General features: G+C 43.5%; 1 protein-coding gene and 1 long non-coding RNA gene across 12 annotated transcripts in view; one reads left to right on the plus strand and one right to left on the minus strand.

Annotated features, from left to right (window-relative positions):
- yeats2 (YEATS domain containing 2) overlaps nt 1-16,388 on the minus strand; it is a 139,064-nt gene that overhangs the window by 54,133 nt on the left and 68,543 nt on the right. For all 11 annotated transcript variants that reach the window (XM_087993786.1, XM_087993785.1, XM_087993794.1 and 8 more), the window contains 2 exons: nt 12,492-12,662; nt 10,335-10,590 (listed from right to left, as the gene is read on the minus strand). In XM_087993786.1, coding sequence (XP_087849912.1) covers nt 10,335-10,590; nt 12,492-12,662 — 427 coding nt within the window. The remainder of the gene's footprint in view (nt 1-10,334; nt 10,591-12,491; nt 12,663-16,388) is intronic.
- LOC148148352 (uncharacterized) lies at nt 3,108-14,103 on the plus strand. The gene is made up of 3 exons (XR_015759225.1): nt 3,108-3,488; nt 11,461-11,569; nt 13,180-14,103. It is a non-coding gene; the product is annotated as an uncharacterized LOC148148352 (long non-coding RNA).

The following is a 16,388-nucleotide window of genomic DNA, read 5'->3' on the forward strand; positions in this document are numbered from 1 at the left end:
TTTTCCTCATTCCATTTCTCTTGTTCCTCACTGACAGTTCTAACTTCCCAGTGATCCCCAAACTCTTCGAAGCACTTTGCTATAGCTACAATCTCTCTCTTTTCATCCCTACTTTAATAATAAAAAATTTAAAGAAACAGAGTGCACGCAAAATAAAAGAAACTAATGCTGCAGCTCACTCCAAGAGGTTAATCAATATATTTAACTCCTGCTATACCTACAAGTACGAAAACTCCAGACACAAAAGCATAGTACAGCAAATGCTCGAAATCTGAAATACAAACAAAAATGTTGGAAACACTCAGAAGGTCAGGCACTATTTGTGCAAAGAGAAGTGGAGTTCATATTTCACGCCTGTGACCTTTCATCAAAACTACTGATTTTTCAGGTAGATGGAGCTTTACTCTGTATCAAACATTGTGCTCCAAGTACTCGTGTTCCACATTTATATGGACTTGTTCACTACATGGAACACACTTCTTGTGACACTTTTGTCTGTTAAAATTCATGAAATGGAAAACCATGGGATCTGCCATAGAATGTCCCCTTTGTTTTCAGTAAGTACTTGCAAACTGAGCCTGATCCTGGTCTCACCCGTCCATGTGAGCAAACACACATGCTTGGAGCCGTGTCAATGAAAGTTGAATTCCCCAGTGTCCCATCACCATGAGGGAAGCTGAGGTTAACCTGAGTGATAACAAACGTAGAGGTTTTTCTGATTCCATATTCCAAAGTGCTTCGTTAGTGCTGATCACGTACCTCACCATCACTCCCGATTTCTCTAAGTAGTCAGACTGGTTCTTCAAAATCCAACATTGGATGAACAGAAATGTCCTCTAATCAAATATTGGAAAGCTCAAAGGCCTTTGGGTGCAGCTTCAGACTCTGTTCCTTAACCACTGACTCCATCCCTTTCTCTGGGAATTGGTTAAGGTAGAATCAGTCTGTATATAACCTTGGTGTTGTGTCTGACACTGAGATGAGCTTCTGACCAAATCCAGGCAGCCTCTTGGGGCTATACACTAACTTCAGAATCCTTATCCTTGTTTACAAGTTCGTCCAGGGCCTCACCTCTCCTGGTCACTCTTATCTTCAATAGACATAAAATACTTGCCCTCTTCCAATTCGAGCCTCTTGCATATCCCCAATTTTAAACAGTCCAGTGCAACAGTCATGCTTTCAACTGCATCCATCTCCATTTCTGGTGACCAACTCAACATAGACACCCAGTACAAACCCATCGACTCCCACAGCTACCTGGACTACACCTCCTCCTACTTTGTCTCCTGTAAAAATGCTATCCCTTATTCAGAATTCTTCCCCTTCTACCACATCTGCTCCCAGGAGGACCAATACCACCACAGAATATACTAGATGGCTTTCTTCTTCAAAGACCGCAATTTCCGCTCCTATGTGGTTGATGATGCCCACCAGCGCATCTCACCAACTTCCCGCACCTCCATCCTCGAACCCTACCCCTCCAACTGCAACAAGGACAGAACCTTCCCCGGTCCTAACCTTTCACCCCACCAACTTCCGGATACATCACATTATTCTTTGCTATTTCTGCCACCTACAAACTGACCCCACCACCAGGGATATATTTCCCTCCCCACCCCTACCTGCATCCGGTAAAGACTGTTCCTTCCGCGACTCCCTTGTTAGGTCCACGCAGCCCACCCTCCCCTCCCAACACCTTCCTCTGTCACAAGCACTGCAAAACCTGCACCCACACCTCCCCCCTTATCTCAGTCAAGACCCCAAAAGAGCCTTCCACATCCATCAGAGATTTACCTGCACCTCCATACATGTCATCTACTGTATCCGTTGCTTCCAATGTACTCTCCTCTACATTAGCGAGACAGGACACCTACTTGCGAAATGCTTCAGAGAAAATCTGTGGAACACACGCACGAAACAACCCCACTGCCCTGTGGTCAAACACTTCAACTCCTCCTCCCACTCTGCCAAGGACATGCAAGTTCTGGGCCTCCTCCACTGCCAAACCCTTACCACCTGATGCCTGGAGGAAGAACACCTTATCTTCCCCGTTGGGACCCTGCAACCACACGGGATCAGTGTGGATTTCACCAGTTTCCTCAACTCCCTTCACCCCACCTCCTCCTAGCTCCAACCTTCCAACTCGGCACAGCCCTCTTGACCTATCCATCTTCCTTCCCATCTATTCGCTCCACCCTCCTATCCAAGCTATCACATTCATCCCCAATTTCATTTACCTATCTTTAGCTACCTTCCCTCCAGCCCCAACCCTCTCCCATTTATCTCTCAGCTGCGTTGGGCCAGCTCCCCATTCTTGATGAAGAGTTTATACTCAAAACGTCAATTCTCCTGTTCCTCGGATACTGTTTGACTGGCCGTGCTTTTCTAGCACCACACTCTTTGACTCTGATCTTCAGCATCTGCAGTCCTCATTTTCTCCCCCATGCCTTCAACAGTAAGCTAGTTCTGGAAATCCCTACCTTCTTTAAGGTGCTAATTAGCTCTTGAACTAAGTTTCTGGTAATCTACTCTAATGAAAGCGGAGAAAAAAAAATCCTTTCAGAAATCAGATTTTATTTATTAAGGACACAGCTTTTTTTAAAAAATAAGTTATTCAAAGAATTTTGGAGGGTTCATTAATCACCAGTAATACAGAGTCTGAAAGGATTACAAGCAGACTGCTGTCTTGGATGTGAAATATGATTACACTGTCTTCAAACTGACATTCGTTTTGGATTTGTTTTTAAACTAAAAACAAGAAGTTATACTATTAATAGGCACACTAGTGACATCACCACTTCAAAGATGTCACAATGGCAGACATCTGTCCAGAGGCAAACACATTCATCTGTCTTCTGATGTTGAAAGTATAAGACATAACAGGGATAACCATACAAAGCATAAGTGTCTTCATAGTTCAGCAGTGAGTCACCAAACCTTTTTTTAATGCTACTTACGCTCTTTAGTGTATGAACTGCTTACACCTGATGCAGAGTTATTCTGACTAAAAGTAGGGATTTCTCTGTCTTTATGTTCTATGCTTTGGCTTATTTTTCTGTGTTTTAAGATGGCGCCAGAGAGTGGTGATACTATACAACACTTTTCACTGCATCTTGTGACAAGATACACGTGACAATAAATAAACCAATCATTTTGAAACATAATACACGTGACAGTAAATCAATCAAATAAATTGTTTTGATCAGAAAAACCTCTCTTAAAAACAGAGGATGGCTGCACTTTTGGGAAAGCAAGTAACCTGAAACTCATTCTACGTATTGTTTACACAGTTGGTGGTTTAACCAATAGACAGGTGGTTTGCAGAGTAGCCAGAGCCAAGCGTTGTGTACAAATGGAGATTCAGCCAGCCACAAGGAGCTGATTGACAACTGGTCACTATTCTGTCACTATTCAACAGAGCAATGACAAAGATCTTCTACTTGACAACAATTATGTGTTTGGCTCTCAGACAGCTGAACAACTTGGAGGTATGAACAAGATACAGAGAAGCGGTGTTTTTTTTTCTTTCACTCTCTCTTCACAGAAAGAGCGGGAGCACCAGGGGGAAGTGACGACGACCAGAGGGGCAGCCGAGACCCGGAAGCAGTTAGTGTAAGCTTACCTGGGTAGGTTTTTTCCCCCTTTAAAAGCGCGAAGGAGAGGAACCCGAGGCACTACACGGGTAGTGCCTCCCACCCGCCCTCCTCCTCTAACCTAATAATAACATCTGTTGTGGTAAGTAGGTAAGTGCTGAATTTTGCTTGTTGTATTCTTTAGACCCAGTTTTTTTTAAAATAAAAGTTAGCTTTAGAGGGATGGCAGTGAAGGCAGTGCAATGTTCCTCCTGCAACATGTATGAGGTGAGGGATGCCATCGACGTCCCTGCCGATTACACTTGCAGGAAGTGCACCCATCTCCAGCTCCTCCAAGACCGTGTTAGGGAACTGGAGCTGGAGTTGGATGAACTTCGGATCATTCTGGAGGCAGAGGGGGTCATAGATCAGAGTTATAGGGAAGTAGTAACTCCAAAGATGGCAGATAGATGGGTGACAGTGAGGGGGACTGGGAGGAAGCAGCCAGTGCAGGGACCCCCTGCGGCCGTTCCCCTCAAGAACAAGTATACCGTTTTGGATACTTGTGGGGGGGATGACTTACCAGGGGTAAGTAACGGGGCTCAGGTCTCTGGCACGGAGCCTGTCCCCGTTACTCAGAAGGGAAGGGTGAAGAAGAGCAGAGCAGTAGTAATTGGGGACTCGATAGTTCGGGGCACAGATAGGCGGTTTTGTGGGAACGAGAGAGACTCACGTTTGGTATGTTGCCTCCCAGGTGCAAGGGTACGTGATGTCTCTGATCGTGTTTTCCGGGTCCTGGAGGGGGAGGGGGAGCAGCCCGAAGTCGTGGTCCATATTGGCACCAACGAGATAGGTAGGAGGAGTGCCGAGGATGTTAGACAGGCTTTCAGGGAGCTAGGTTGGAAGCTCAGAGTTAGAACGAACAGAGTTGTTGTCTCTGGTTTGTTACCCGTGCCACGTGATAGAGATTCGAGGAATAGGGAAAGAGAACACATAAATGCGTGGCTACAGGGATGGTGCAGGAGGGAGGGATTCCGGTTTTTGGATAACTGAGGTTCTTTCTGGGGACGGTGGGACCTCTATAAACAGGATGGTCTACACCTGAACCTGAGGGGCACCAGTATCCTTGGGGGGAGGTTTGCTAGTGCTCTTGGGGGGGGGGTTTATACTAACTCTGCAGGGGCATGGGAACCCAGATTGTAGCTTCAGGGTGCAGGGCCTGGAGTGTAGGGAGGTTAGGAACATGGCATCAATTTCAAAGGAGGGTGCCTGTAAACAGGAAAGTGGCTTGAAGTGTGTATACTTCAATGCAAGAAGTATACGAAATAAGGTAGGTGAACTTGCAGCGTGGGTTGGTACCTGGGACTTCGATGTTGTGGCTATTACGGAGACATGGCTAGAGCAGGGACAGGATTGGCTGTTGCAGGTTCCAGGATTTAAATGTTTTAGTAGGGTCAGAGGTGGGGGTAAAAGAGGGGTAGGTGTGGCATTGCTTGTCAAAGATAGTATTACAGTGGTGGAAAGGACGATGGATGAGGACTTGCCATCTGAGGTAGTTTGGGCTGAGGTTAGGAATAGGAAAGGTGAGGTCACCCTGTTAGGAGTCTTTTACAGGCCTCCTAATAGTCCTAGAATCATTGAAGAAAGGATAGGGAAGGTGATTCAGGAGATGAGTGACAGTAATAGGGTGGTTGTTATGGGGACTTTAACTTTCCTGATATTGATTGGGAAAGCTATAGCTCAAGTTCGTTAGATGGGTCAGTGTTTGTTCAATGTGTGCAGGAGAGTTTCCTGACACAATATGTAGACAGGCCAACAAGAGGTGAGGCCATACTGGATTTGGTTCTGGGTAACGAACCAGGCCAGGTGTTAGAATTAGAGGTAGGTGAGCACTTTGGGGATAGTGATCATAATTCGGTGATTTTTACTCTCGTGATGGAGAGGGATAAGTGTGTACTACAGGGCAAGAGTTATAGCTGGGGTCAGGGAAATTATGATGCGGTGAGGCATGACTTAGGATGTGTGGCTTGGAAAAGTAGACTCCAAGGCAAGAGTGTAGATGATATGTGGAGCTTGTTCAAGGAGCAACTATTGAGTGTCCTTGATAATTATGTACCTGTCAGGCAGGGAGGAAAGGGTCGTGCGAGGGAGCCGTGGTTTAATAAGGAATTGGAATCCCTTGTTAAATGGAAGAGGGCGGCCTATCTCAAGATGAGACGTGAAGGTTCAATTGGGGCGATTGAGAGTTATAGGGTAGCCAGGAAGGACCTGAAGAGAGAGCTAAGAGCAGCAAGGAGGGGACATGAAAGGTCCTTAGTCGGTAGGATTAGGGAAAACCCTAAGGCTTTCTATAGGTATGTTAGGAATAAAAGAATGACTAGGGTAGGAATAGGTCCAGTCAAGGATAGTAGTGGGAAATTGCGTATGGAGGCGGAAGAGATTGGGGAGACACTGAATGAATACTTTTCTTCAGTATTTACTCAGGAACAGGGCATTGTCGTTGATGTGAATACTGAGTCACAAATAAGTAGAATGGATGGCTTTGAGGTATGTAGAGAAGAGGTGTTGGAAATCCTGGAAAAGGTGAAAATAGATAAGTCCCCTGGGCCTGATGGCATTTATCCTAGGATTCTCTGGGAAGCAAGGGAGGAGATTGCAGAGCCATTGGCCTTGATTTTTATGTCCTCTTTGTCTACAGGAGTAGTGCCAGAAGACTGGAGGATAGCAAATGTGGTTCCCTTGTTCAAAAAGGGGAGTAGGGATAACCCTAGTAACTATAGGCCGGTGAGTCTCACTTCTGTTGTGGGCAAAGTCTTAGAGAGAATTGTAAGGGATAGGATTTATGCACATCTGGATAGGAATAATGTGATCAAGGATAGTCAGCATGGTTTTGTGAAGGGCAGGTCGTGCCTCACAAACCTTATTGAATTCTTTGAAAAGGTGACGAAGGAGGTTGATGAGGGGAAAGCGGTAGATGTGGTATATATGGATTTTAGTAAGGTGTTTGATAAGATTCCCCATGGTAGGCTACTGCAGAAAATACGGAGATATGGCATTGAGGGTGAGTTGGAGGTTTGGATTAGGAATTGGCTGGTTGGAAGAAGACAGAGGGTAGTAGTTGATGGCAAAGTTTCTTCATGGAGTGCCGTCACTAGCGGTGTTCCGCAAGGATCTGTTTTGGGACCATTGCTGTTTGTCATTTTTATAAATGACCTGGAAGAGGGGTTAGAAGGTTGGGTGAGCAAGTTTGCGGATGATACGAAAGTCGGAGGAGTTGTTGACAGTGAGGAAGGATGTGGCAGGTTACAGCAGGATATAGAGAAGCTGCAGAGCTGGGCAGAAAGGTGGCAAATGGAATTCAATGTAGCTAAGTGTGAGGTGATTCACTTTGGGAAGAATAACAAAAAGATGGGGTACTGGGCTAATGGTCGGATACTTGGTAGTGTGGATGAGCAGAGGGGTCTTGGTGTCCATGTACACAGATCTCTGAAAGTTGCCACCCAGGTAAATAGTGCGGTGAGGAAGGCATATGGCGTACTGGCTTTTATTGGTAGAGGAATTGAGTTCCGGAGTCCTGAGGTCATGATGCAGTTGTATAAGACTCTGGTGCGGCCGCATCTGGAATATTGTGTGCAGTTTTGGTCGCCATACTATAGGAAGGATGTGGAGGCACTGGAACGGGTGCAGAGGAGGTTTACCAGGATGTTGCCTGGTATGGAAGGAAGATCGTATGAAGAAAGACTGTGACACTTGGGGCTGTTTTCATTAGAGAAAAGAAGGTTTAGGGGTGACTTGATTGAGGTGTACAAGATGATTAGGGGGTTAGATAGGGTTGACAGTGTGAACCTTTTCCCGCGTATGGAGTCGGGTATTACAAGGGGGCATAGCTTTAAATTAAGGGGGGGTAGATATAGGACTGAAGTTAGGGGTAGGTTCTTCACTCAGCGAGTCGTAAGTTCATGGAATGCCCTGCCAGTAGCAGTGGTGGACTCTCCCTCTTTATGGGCATTTAAGCGGGCATTGGATAGGTATATGGAGGATAGTGGGTTAGTATAGGTTAGGTGGGCTTGGGTCGGCGCAACATCGAGGGCCAAAGGGCCTGTACTGCGCTGTATTCTTCTATGTTCTCTGTTCTAAGCTACCAGATCGATGCAGGAAGAAAACACTTTAATTGTGAAGAAAAACAGTTTACTTTCCTTCAGCAGCTTCCGTAAGCTCTAATTAAGCAATAAGTCAGAGGTCTTTATGGGTGTGAACCAGTCACACTTTGCCTCCTGAAAACAAATAAAAGCATTCAGAGAAGGGAGAATACGAAGCAATGCTCTGATTGACGTTAGCATGTTCCCTCTCCACCCTAACACCTAGATTTTGTGTGTGTGCGTGTGCGCGAGTGGGTGTGTCAGGGATGGTTTATAAGTAGAGTTATAAGCCAACAGTTTATAATTTTTTTCACATGTAGCTCGAGTCTATTTATTTGTAATAAATAGCAACTCTTACTAAGTATAGAACCCTGGCCCCGGTCTTCTGTCAACCTGTTAAAAGACAGATTAAATAGGGGGATTGATTATATTATAACTTTCATGACAACTCCAGGAATAGCAGGGTTTGATTTCCAACATGCTATCCTGGTGAGGTGCAACACCTTCAACAATATCAGACTGAGCATACCATAACAGAGTTTGCTGAACTCTTAGTGTCAATCACTAGTTCTGAAAGCCATACTTACCAGACTAGGTCTGTAGCAGGTACTGAAAGAAACAATGACACAGGAAAACATATCTAACCTTGCTTTTACCAATCTAACTGCTGCAGGTGCATCTGTCTATGACAGCAGGGATATGAATGATCACAGCACAGTCAATATGGAGACAAAGTCCCATTTTCACATTGAGAATGACCTTTATCATTTTGTGAGGCAACAAAAGGATGGGTAGCTGTGCTAAATGGTATTGATTTACAACAGATTCAGCAGCTCAAAACTGGGTATCTATGAGGCACTGTGGGCCTTAAGCAGGAACAGAGTTGTTTGAACCATAATTTGCACAATCACTGCCTGGCATACTCCTCACGCTAAGTAAAAACAAGGACTCCAGATGCTGGAAACCAGAGTCTAGATTAGAGTGGTGCTGGAAAAGCACAGCAGGTCTGGCAGCATCCGAGGAGCAGGAAAATCAACGTTTCGGGCAAAAGCCCTTCATCAGGAACAGATTGCCCGAAATGTCGATTTTCCAGCACCACTCTAATCTATACTCCTCACGCTGCCATCATCATCAAGCTAGGCAATCAACCTTAATTCATTGGGTATAGGAGAACGTACCAAGAGTAACACTTGACACACCTAAAATGAGATGTCCACTTGTTGAAGTTACAACACATGACTATGTGAATACTAAACAGAGGATGCAGTATGTGACACACAGGGCTAAGTGATGCCACAACATACAGATCAGATCTAAGCTCTGCAATCCCGTCACATCAAGGTGCGAAAGGTAGAGGACAATTACTCAATTAACTGGTGGAGAATGTTATTAGTTCTTCTTTTTAATATCATAGAATCATATTGGTGGGGGGAAGGTACTTTGGTTAACTAGTAAGTCCCGATCTCCCATTCTCACGCCATAGCGTTGCAATCTATTGCCCTGTCAGGCCCAATGTTTCTTCAACCAGTGCTGGAAAAATTGGCTGACACTCAATTAATGTCACGCTGTGAAGAGGTGCTCCCCTCTTTTGTAGTATTTTCCCTCTGACGGAAAGATATAGCCGATGACTTCAATGGTGATGAGTATTTTTACACGGCTCATATGTACCGAGTAGTTACTGGGCCAAACACAGAAATTCAGGCACAACTAACTTCCTCAGATGGAGCCAGCCTTAGAGCCATACAGCTGTACAGCATGGAAACAGACCCTTTGATCCAACTCATCCATGCCAACCAGATATCCTAAACTAATCTCCTCCCAAATGCCAGTATATCCCATATCCCTCTAAACCTTTCTTAATCATGTACTCATCCAGATGCCTTTTAAATGCTGTAATTGTAACAGCCTCCACCACTTCCTCTGGCAACTTATTCCACACACGCATCACCCTCTGTGTGAAAAAGTTGTCACTTGGGTCCCTTTTAAAACGTTCCCATCTCACCCTAAACCTATGCCCTCTAGTTTTGGACTCCCCCATCCTTATCTGACCTTGGCTATTCATCCCCATTATTTTATAACCCTCTGTAAGGTCACCCCTCAGCCTCTGACACTCCAGGCACTTTGAAAGTGTTTTTGTCCAATTGAAGTTCCAACTGTACTGTGAAGACTGAGTTGCAATTCATGATGAACAATGCATTCAGGTGGAGGGATGGTATAAAATGGGTAACACTGAATCAGCTACCCATTATACATTTTCCTTGGATTTTGATTTCATCAGATGTGAATGAAAATTGGAAGTGATGCAAAATGGGTGGCTCAATTGATTGGGAGATGTAGTAAAATATGCCTAAAGTTAAAAACTTAAAACTTTCCTTGAGTGTGGAGAAGAAGAACTCCTTTACAGTTTGACTATGAACAACAGAGACATTCTACACTAGCAGAAGCACAGTCAATGGCAAACTGAATACAATCCTGCTTTTCAGCTCCACTAACAATGTGTGCTCATGCCAGAAGCAGCCATTGCGTAGCAGTCACAGATACATCATCAGAAAGAACATAGCTGATTAAAATCCATTGCTAAGACTCACCACTACAGAAGCAGAGATTAAGTAGTTCTTCCTACCCGAGCCTTGTGAACCTGATTTTTGCACAGTGGACGAACTCTGAGACTTGGTGACTGCCTGCACGGGTGCTGCAACAATGGTTCCGCTTGCTCCACTCACAACAGCCTTCGCCACCCCCTGCGCCACAATCTGCTTCTGACTGACAGCCCGGGCTACGGTGGTGCCTGGTTTGGCAACAATTATCTGTCCGCCACTGAGTGCCACTGCCTGCTTCACCACTGGCTGCAAGGTCGAGCCCACTGGGATCCCAACGACCTGTAGGCGAGCAAATGGTATTTTAAAATCATACTGAGCTGGCACCATTTGTGCCCTCCAAATAAACAAGGATAATAAACACAATGGGGAACTCAGGAGTAACTTCCTTAACGACCACTGTGGACACTGGGGCTACAATTCAAGATTTCAAGAATGAGATCTACAGATGTTTTGCTAGTAAGGGTATCATGAGGTATGGAACAAAGGCGATAAACAGAGTTGAGGTGCAAATCAGAAACAAAAACAGAAATTGCTGGAAAAGCTCAGCAGGCCTGGCTGTATCTATGGAGAGAAATCAGAGTTAACTTTTCGGGATGAGTGACCCTTCTTAGAACTGATGGTAGCTAGGAAAAAGATGGTTTTTACACAGAAGGTAGGGTAGGGGGAACGGATATGAATAAATGATAGGTGGAGATATAGCTGAAAGAAAGAATAGTTGACAGACAAAAGGAGTGGATAATGGTCAGCCTAGGAGAATGAACAGCTGCCAATGGGGACTGTTAGTGGCTAACAATGAGGTGCTAATCAGCCAGGTTGTAATGGAATAATGGAGCAGGTTTGGAGGGGCTGAATGGCCTATTCCTGTTATTAAAACAACTGAACCAATGGTAATTTATGTTGGTACTTTGAGAGTTAAATAGAAATGGGAATACTAGAGATCATACATATGAAGTATAAAAACAAATGCTAAACTACAGAGGGGGAATATTTCTAGTTTTAGATTATCGGTCTTTCAAAAAGGGAGCTGGATGAGTTCTTAAGTGCAGAAGTCGCTCAATTTGCTGTGGTTAGACAGGGTTTGATTATTGCTCTGATTATTGCTCTGATTATTGTTCTGAACTAATGCAGTATTTTTTTATTCATTCACAGGATGAGAGCAGTGCTGGCTAGACCAACATTTATTGCCCATGCCTAATTGTCCAGAGAGCAGTTAGAAGTTAACTATATTGCTGTGGGTCTGGAGTCACCTTTAGGTCAGGTAAGGATGGCAGTTTCCTTCCCTTAAGGTCATTAATGAACCAGATGGGTTTTTCAAATAATCGACAATGAATTCATGGTCATCATTAGACTCCATCATCTGCTGTGGCGGGATTTGAACACAGGTCCCCAGAACATTACCGGGGCCTGGATTAACAGTCCAGTAATAATACCACTAGGTCATTGCCTCCCCTTAATTTTAGTGAGTTGCCTGATTATTTTTGGGAATTGTAGAAATATTTCCCAGATGTTGCTCTAAATCTCAATCTGTCCAACCAGATTCAATCAAATTATCACTAAGTCAAAGGCTGCTTATTTATCCACATACAAGCTCTGATATCATTAGAAGTCTGTTTTGGAATTACATCCATTCACAGAAATTCCTAGCTTGTAGTGATATCATTCTTTTAATTCAGAACATTTATGTTTTATATTTGTCCTTTTATGGAATTAGATTATCATTGGCAAGATCAGCATTTGCTATCCATTCCTAAGTGACCTTGAACTGAGTATCTCGCATTTCAGGCAGCATTTAAGAGTCAGCTGCAATGCAGTTATCCTTCCTAAAAGGCACAAGCAAATCAGATAGGCTTTAATGACAACCTACGATAAGTTTCATGGTTACCATTATCAAATGAGCTTTCACTTTTAGAATTTAATTTTAGATTCCAGAGGGGTCATGGTAGGGTTTGAACCTCTGACCAAGTACATTAGAACGGCCCTCTGGGTTAATAGTGTCCTCCAAAGGCACCTATTTATGACATGAGCAGATGAGCAAGTTCTCACATGTGCTGAGTATCAGTGATGGCATCCAACAGGGTGCTCAGTGACCACATAGTTCCACTCTTCCAATGAATGCCCAGCAGCTCCTTGTCTGCAGTCTGCTCAAGCTGTTCCATGAGAGTTCACTTCAGAAACCTTACCTTGGTCTGGGTAACTCCTGTCCCAAGTCCGCTGCTGTGTTTCTGTGGAGAAACTGCAATCACCTGGCCACCCTTCACAGTCACAAACTGCTGCACAGCCTGCTGCGTAGACACAGCTGTGACTCCTGACTGCTGAGCCACTGTTTCCCCTGGTTCCTGCTTGATGATGACCTACAAGGGACAGCCAAAAACCTTATCTGTTTATTTATTTCAAATGACTGCTAACGATTATCACGAACAGAGGAGACACATGTTTTACTGCTGAAAAACTTCTAATAGCATTTGCCTGCTTTCCACAGATTCTCAACTTTAGCTCATTTTTGCCCCTCACCTTCTGATCCATCCCCAGCCAAACATCATCAATACTATTCCTCTCAAATATCCACTGCTTAGACTGTAGATTCCCACAGAAATGGCTGCTATACTCAATACAATTCACAATTCACCCGTAAGTCAACTCCAGTAGATCAAATGTTAATGACTACTGGTTCAAGTCAAGAAATTAATTGCATTTAACATAGCCTCTTTTGCATCCTCAAGGTCTTTCCAAATACATCTCAGCAAAATGAATTACTCTTTAAATGTAAGTTCTGTTGTCATATACCCAAATGCAGTTGCTAATTTGCAACCAAATTCCGAAGTAATGGAATAAATGATCCATTACCTTCTTCTTTTTGTCGTTTTACAGATAAATACTGGCCAGACATTAAGAGAACGCCTCACTTCCAAAATAGTGGACAGGAAAATCAAAGACCTGCGGATGCTGGAAATCTGAAACAAAACAGAAATAGCTGGAGAAACTCAGCAGGGCTGGCGGAGTCTGTGGAGAGAAAGCAGAATTAACATTTCAGGTCCAGTGACCCCCGAAACATTATCTCCATAGGCATTGTCAAACTGCTGAGTTTTTCCAGCAATTTCTGCTTTTGTTTCTTAAGAGAGTGGCTTGGGAGCTTTAACATCCTGCTGAATGGATGGCTAAGGTTTTGTTTTAGCATCTCATTCAAAAGGTCACACTTTGAACAGTACTGAACTTAACAATGCACTGAATTGTCTGTCTAGACTGTGTTCTCTGAACCAATTTGAACCAATGGCTCTCTGACAGAAGGGCAAAACAATTACCACAGTGTTACAAGGCAACACCTCGGCTGCATGTTCATTCTGAACACGGTCTGGCTAGCTTAATGACTGAAGTTCAAATATCTGCTCCAATTTTTAAAAAATTGCTTTAAACAGAGGGCACCAGGAAAATATAGAAGTAGCTCAGCTGAGAAAAATGCCAAAATAAAAAGCACAGACCCCAGATATGTCAATTGATATGTGAAACTGGGCAAAGCCAAATAGGAGAAGGTGAGAGATGTGAAAGGATTTTGAAATAGTGAGGCCTCTCCTCCCATTAGTGACGAATAAACATTATTACCTAGTGAGTATTCATTATTTTGATGCACACCCCCTATTGTTTCATTGTGAAAGAATAAGTTAGTAATTATTCTGTTGTCCCAAAACAAAACGCAAATGCTGGCTTCCAAGTGAGAAAAATGTGGATTCAAGCCCGTTCCGGACAGAACTAAAGGGGTGCTGCTCTGCTGGAGTTTCGTCATTCAATGAGTCATGAAACCGAGTCCCTGCCTATTCTCTCAGGCACACAGTAACTGGCATATGGCACAAAGTCAGAGTCCTGGCCAATGTGTATACCTCATGGAAACAGTCTGTGACTGTGACAAAGCTGCTTGTGGCACCTTCCTATGTGCAAACTGACTCTGTTGTATCATATACTCCAAAATTTTAAAAATGCTTCACTGGCTGTGAAATAATTGGGAAGTTGTAATGCCAAGAAAGAAAGTAACCTTGCAATTTCTTACTTTATTAGATTCAAATTTACCAATTACAATGCACACCACAACAACATGTTTCCATGTGGAATATGGTGCTCCCTTGTTAGCCAGGAAGATCTGGGTCCACCATAGTTCTGTAATGGAACAATGATCTTTCCCCATTATAGTCATAGAGTCATAGAGATGTACATCAAGGGAAGAATTTAGTTATGCCTCACTCCTGACACCATAAGCTGCAAAATCAAAGCTCCTGTCCATGCACTGTATTAAATAAGGCAATTTGCATTGATTCTATTAAGTCATTGAGTCCCAAGATGGAATGAACTTCCTGAGGAAGTGGTGGATGTGGTATAATTACAATTTAAAAGACATTTGGATGAATAGGAAAGGTTTGAAGGGATATGGGCCAGGAGCAGGCAGGTGGGATTACCTTAGTTTTGGATAATGTTCAGCATGGACAGATTGTACGGAGGGTCTGTATGACTAAAATCGATTGCCTGTGCAGAGTTGGATGACCAGAATGGTGATCACATTATAATTGGCCTGTGGACCATGGACTGAACTCAGTCTCATTCCCTGGTTCTCGGCAAATACGTTGCATATGCAGAGTCATCTTGAGAGGCTATGGTGCATCCCAACACTCATGATATAATTTCACTCCTCAAAGAATGAATATCCGATGAAATACTAGGGCAAGGACAGGAGGATGAAGTGGCCGTGATGGGGTGTATTTGCGAGTTGTGAGGACCATGTTGTGGGGGGGAGTGGGGTCCAATTCCATGACATTTTGCAGAACTCTCAGTTCAATCTCAAACTGACAGGTGGCTTAGGGTATCCAAAGATAAATTGAAATGGAAATTATCTAAAGGGTAACAAAGAGATCTCTCTGATATACTTTCTGGAGTATTACCTAATAAAGTAGTAAAACTGGATTCAATCTAAGTAACTGTCGGGTAATTAGATAACATAAGCCTGGGGGAATAGCTAGAGCATGCCTTTCCAAAGTGGGGTCAGGGCCACAACTGAACTGAAATTTTACAGTTACAAACTGCAAAATAGTTATGGCCGACAGCCCTCCTCGGGATCTCATAAGTAGGTCCTTCTTTCCCCAAATACACCCAGTTCTCCAGTACACACTCTGAGTTGTTGCAACAATTTTCATGCCTTGAAAATGGAGTCACAGTGGGGAAAGGTTTGGGAAGCAGTTTAGGCAATGCGTGGATAAGTAGTAAGGGTTACACATAGTATCAATATCACAGATACAGGGCCTTCAACACAACAGGTTCATAGCTCTGTTTATTCTCCACATGACTTTCCCCCAACTCCTTGTCATTTAACCCCAGTATGCGTGTTCCTTTCTACCTCATATTTACTGAGCATCCCCTTAAATGCAGTCTGCTGAACATCTCAATTATTCCATGTTTCACACTCTTAATTACTTCACCAAATTCCATGCAGGATTTATAAATGAATGCCTTATATTGATAGCCCATGGTACTGGTATCTCTTGCAAATTGAATCATCATTTCTATGTCTGTACTTTCAAAATATTCAAGACCATGAGGTCATGCTTCTCTTCAAAAGAAAGGGGTGCTAGCCTATTCCATCTTTCCTGACAGATTTAACTGCTCACTTCTAGTATCATTCTTACGAATCTTCTGTGTAACCTCCATGTCCTTTCTATAATATAGAAGCAGAACAGTTGTTGCTATACTACTAGAAATGATACATAGTGTTTTGTTTGCACTTTTATGGATTATTAATCAGTACTCCTACTACTAATAATATGAACATCCATACTGCCAGATCCCTCTGCTCCTCTCATACAGAGTTGCTTTCCAAGGAAGATACAATCTGTTTTATTCCTACAATAAAATACCATGTTTGACACTCATCTGTATGAGTGTTCATTTGCTGTTTACACAAGCATTTTCCTTTTTTAAGTTGCAATCCACCTTTATTAGCTATATAAGAGCAAATTACTGCAAATACTGGAATCAGTACTGAAAACAAAAATGCTCGAAATCACAGTGGGTCAGAGAGCATCTGTGGAGAGCGCAAGCTA

The sequence above is a fragment of the Chiloscyllium plagiosum genome, unplaced genomic scaffold (assembly GCF_037043375.1).
Source record: "Chiloscyllium plagiosum isolate Xiang-an unplaced genomic scaffold, Cpla_swu_hap1 HiC_scaffold_13, whole genome shotgun sequence".
NCBI lineage: Eukaryota > Metazoa > Chordata > Chondrichthyes > Orectolobiformes > Hemiscylliidae > Chiloscyllium > Chiloscyllium plagiosum.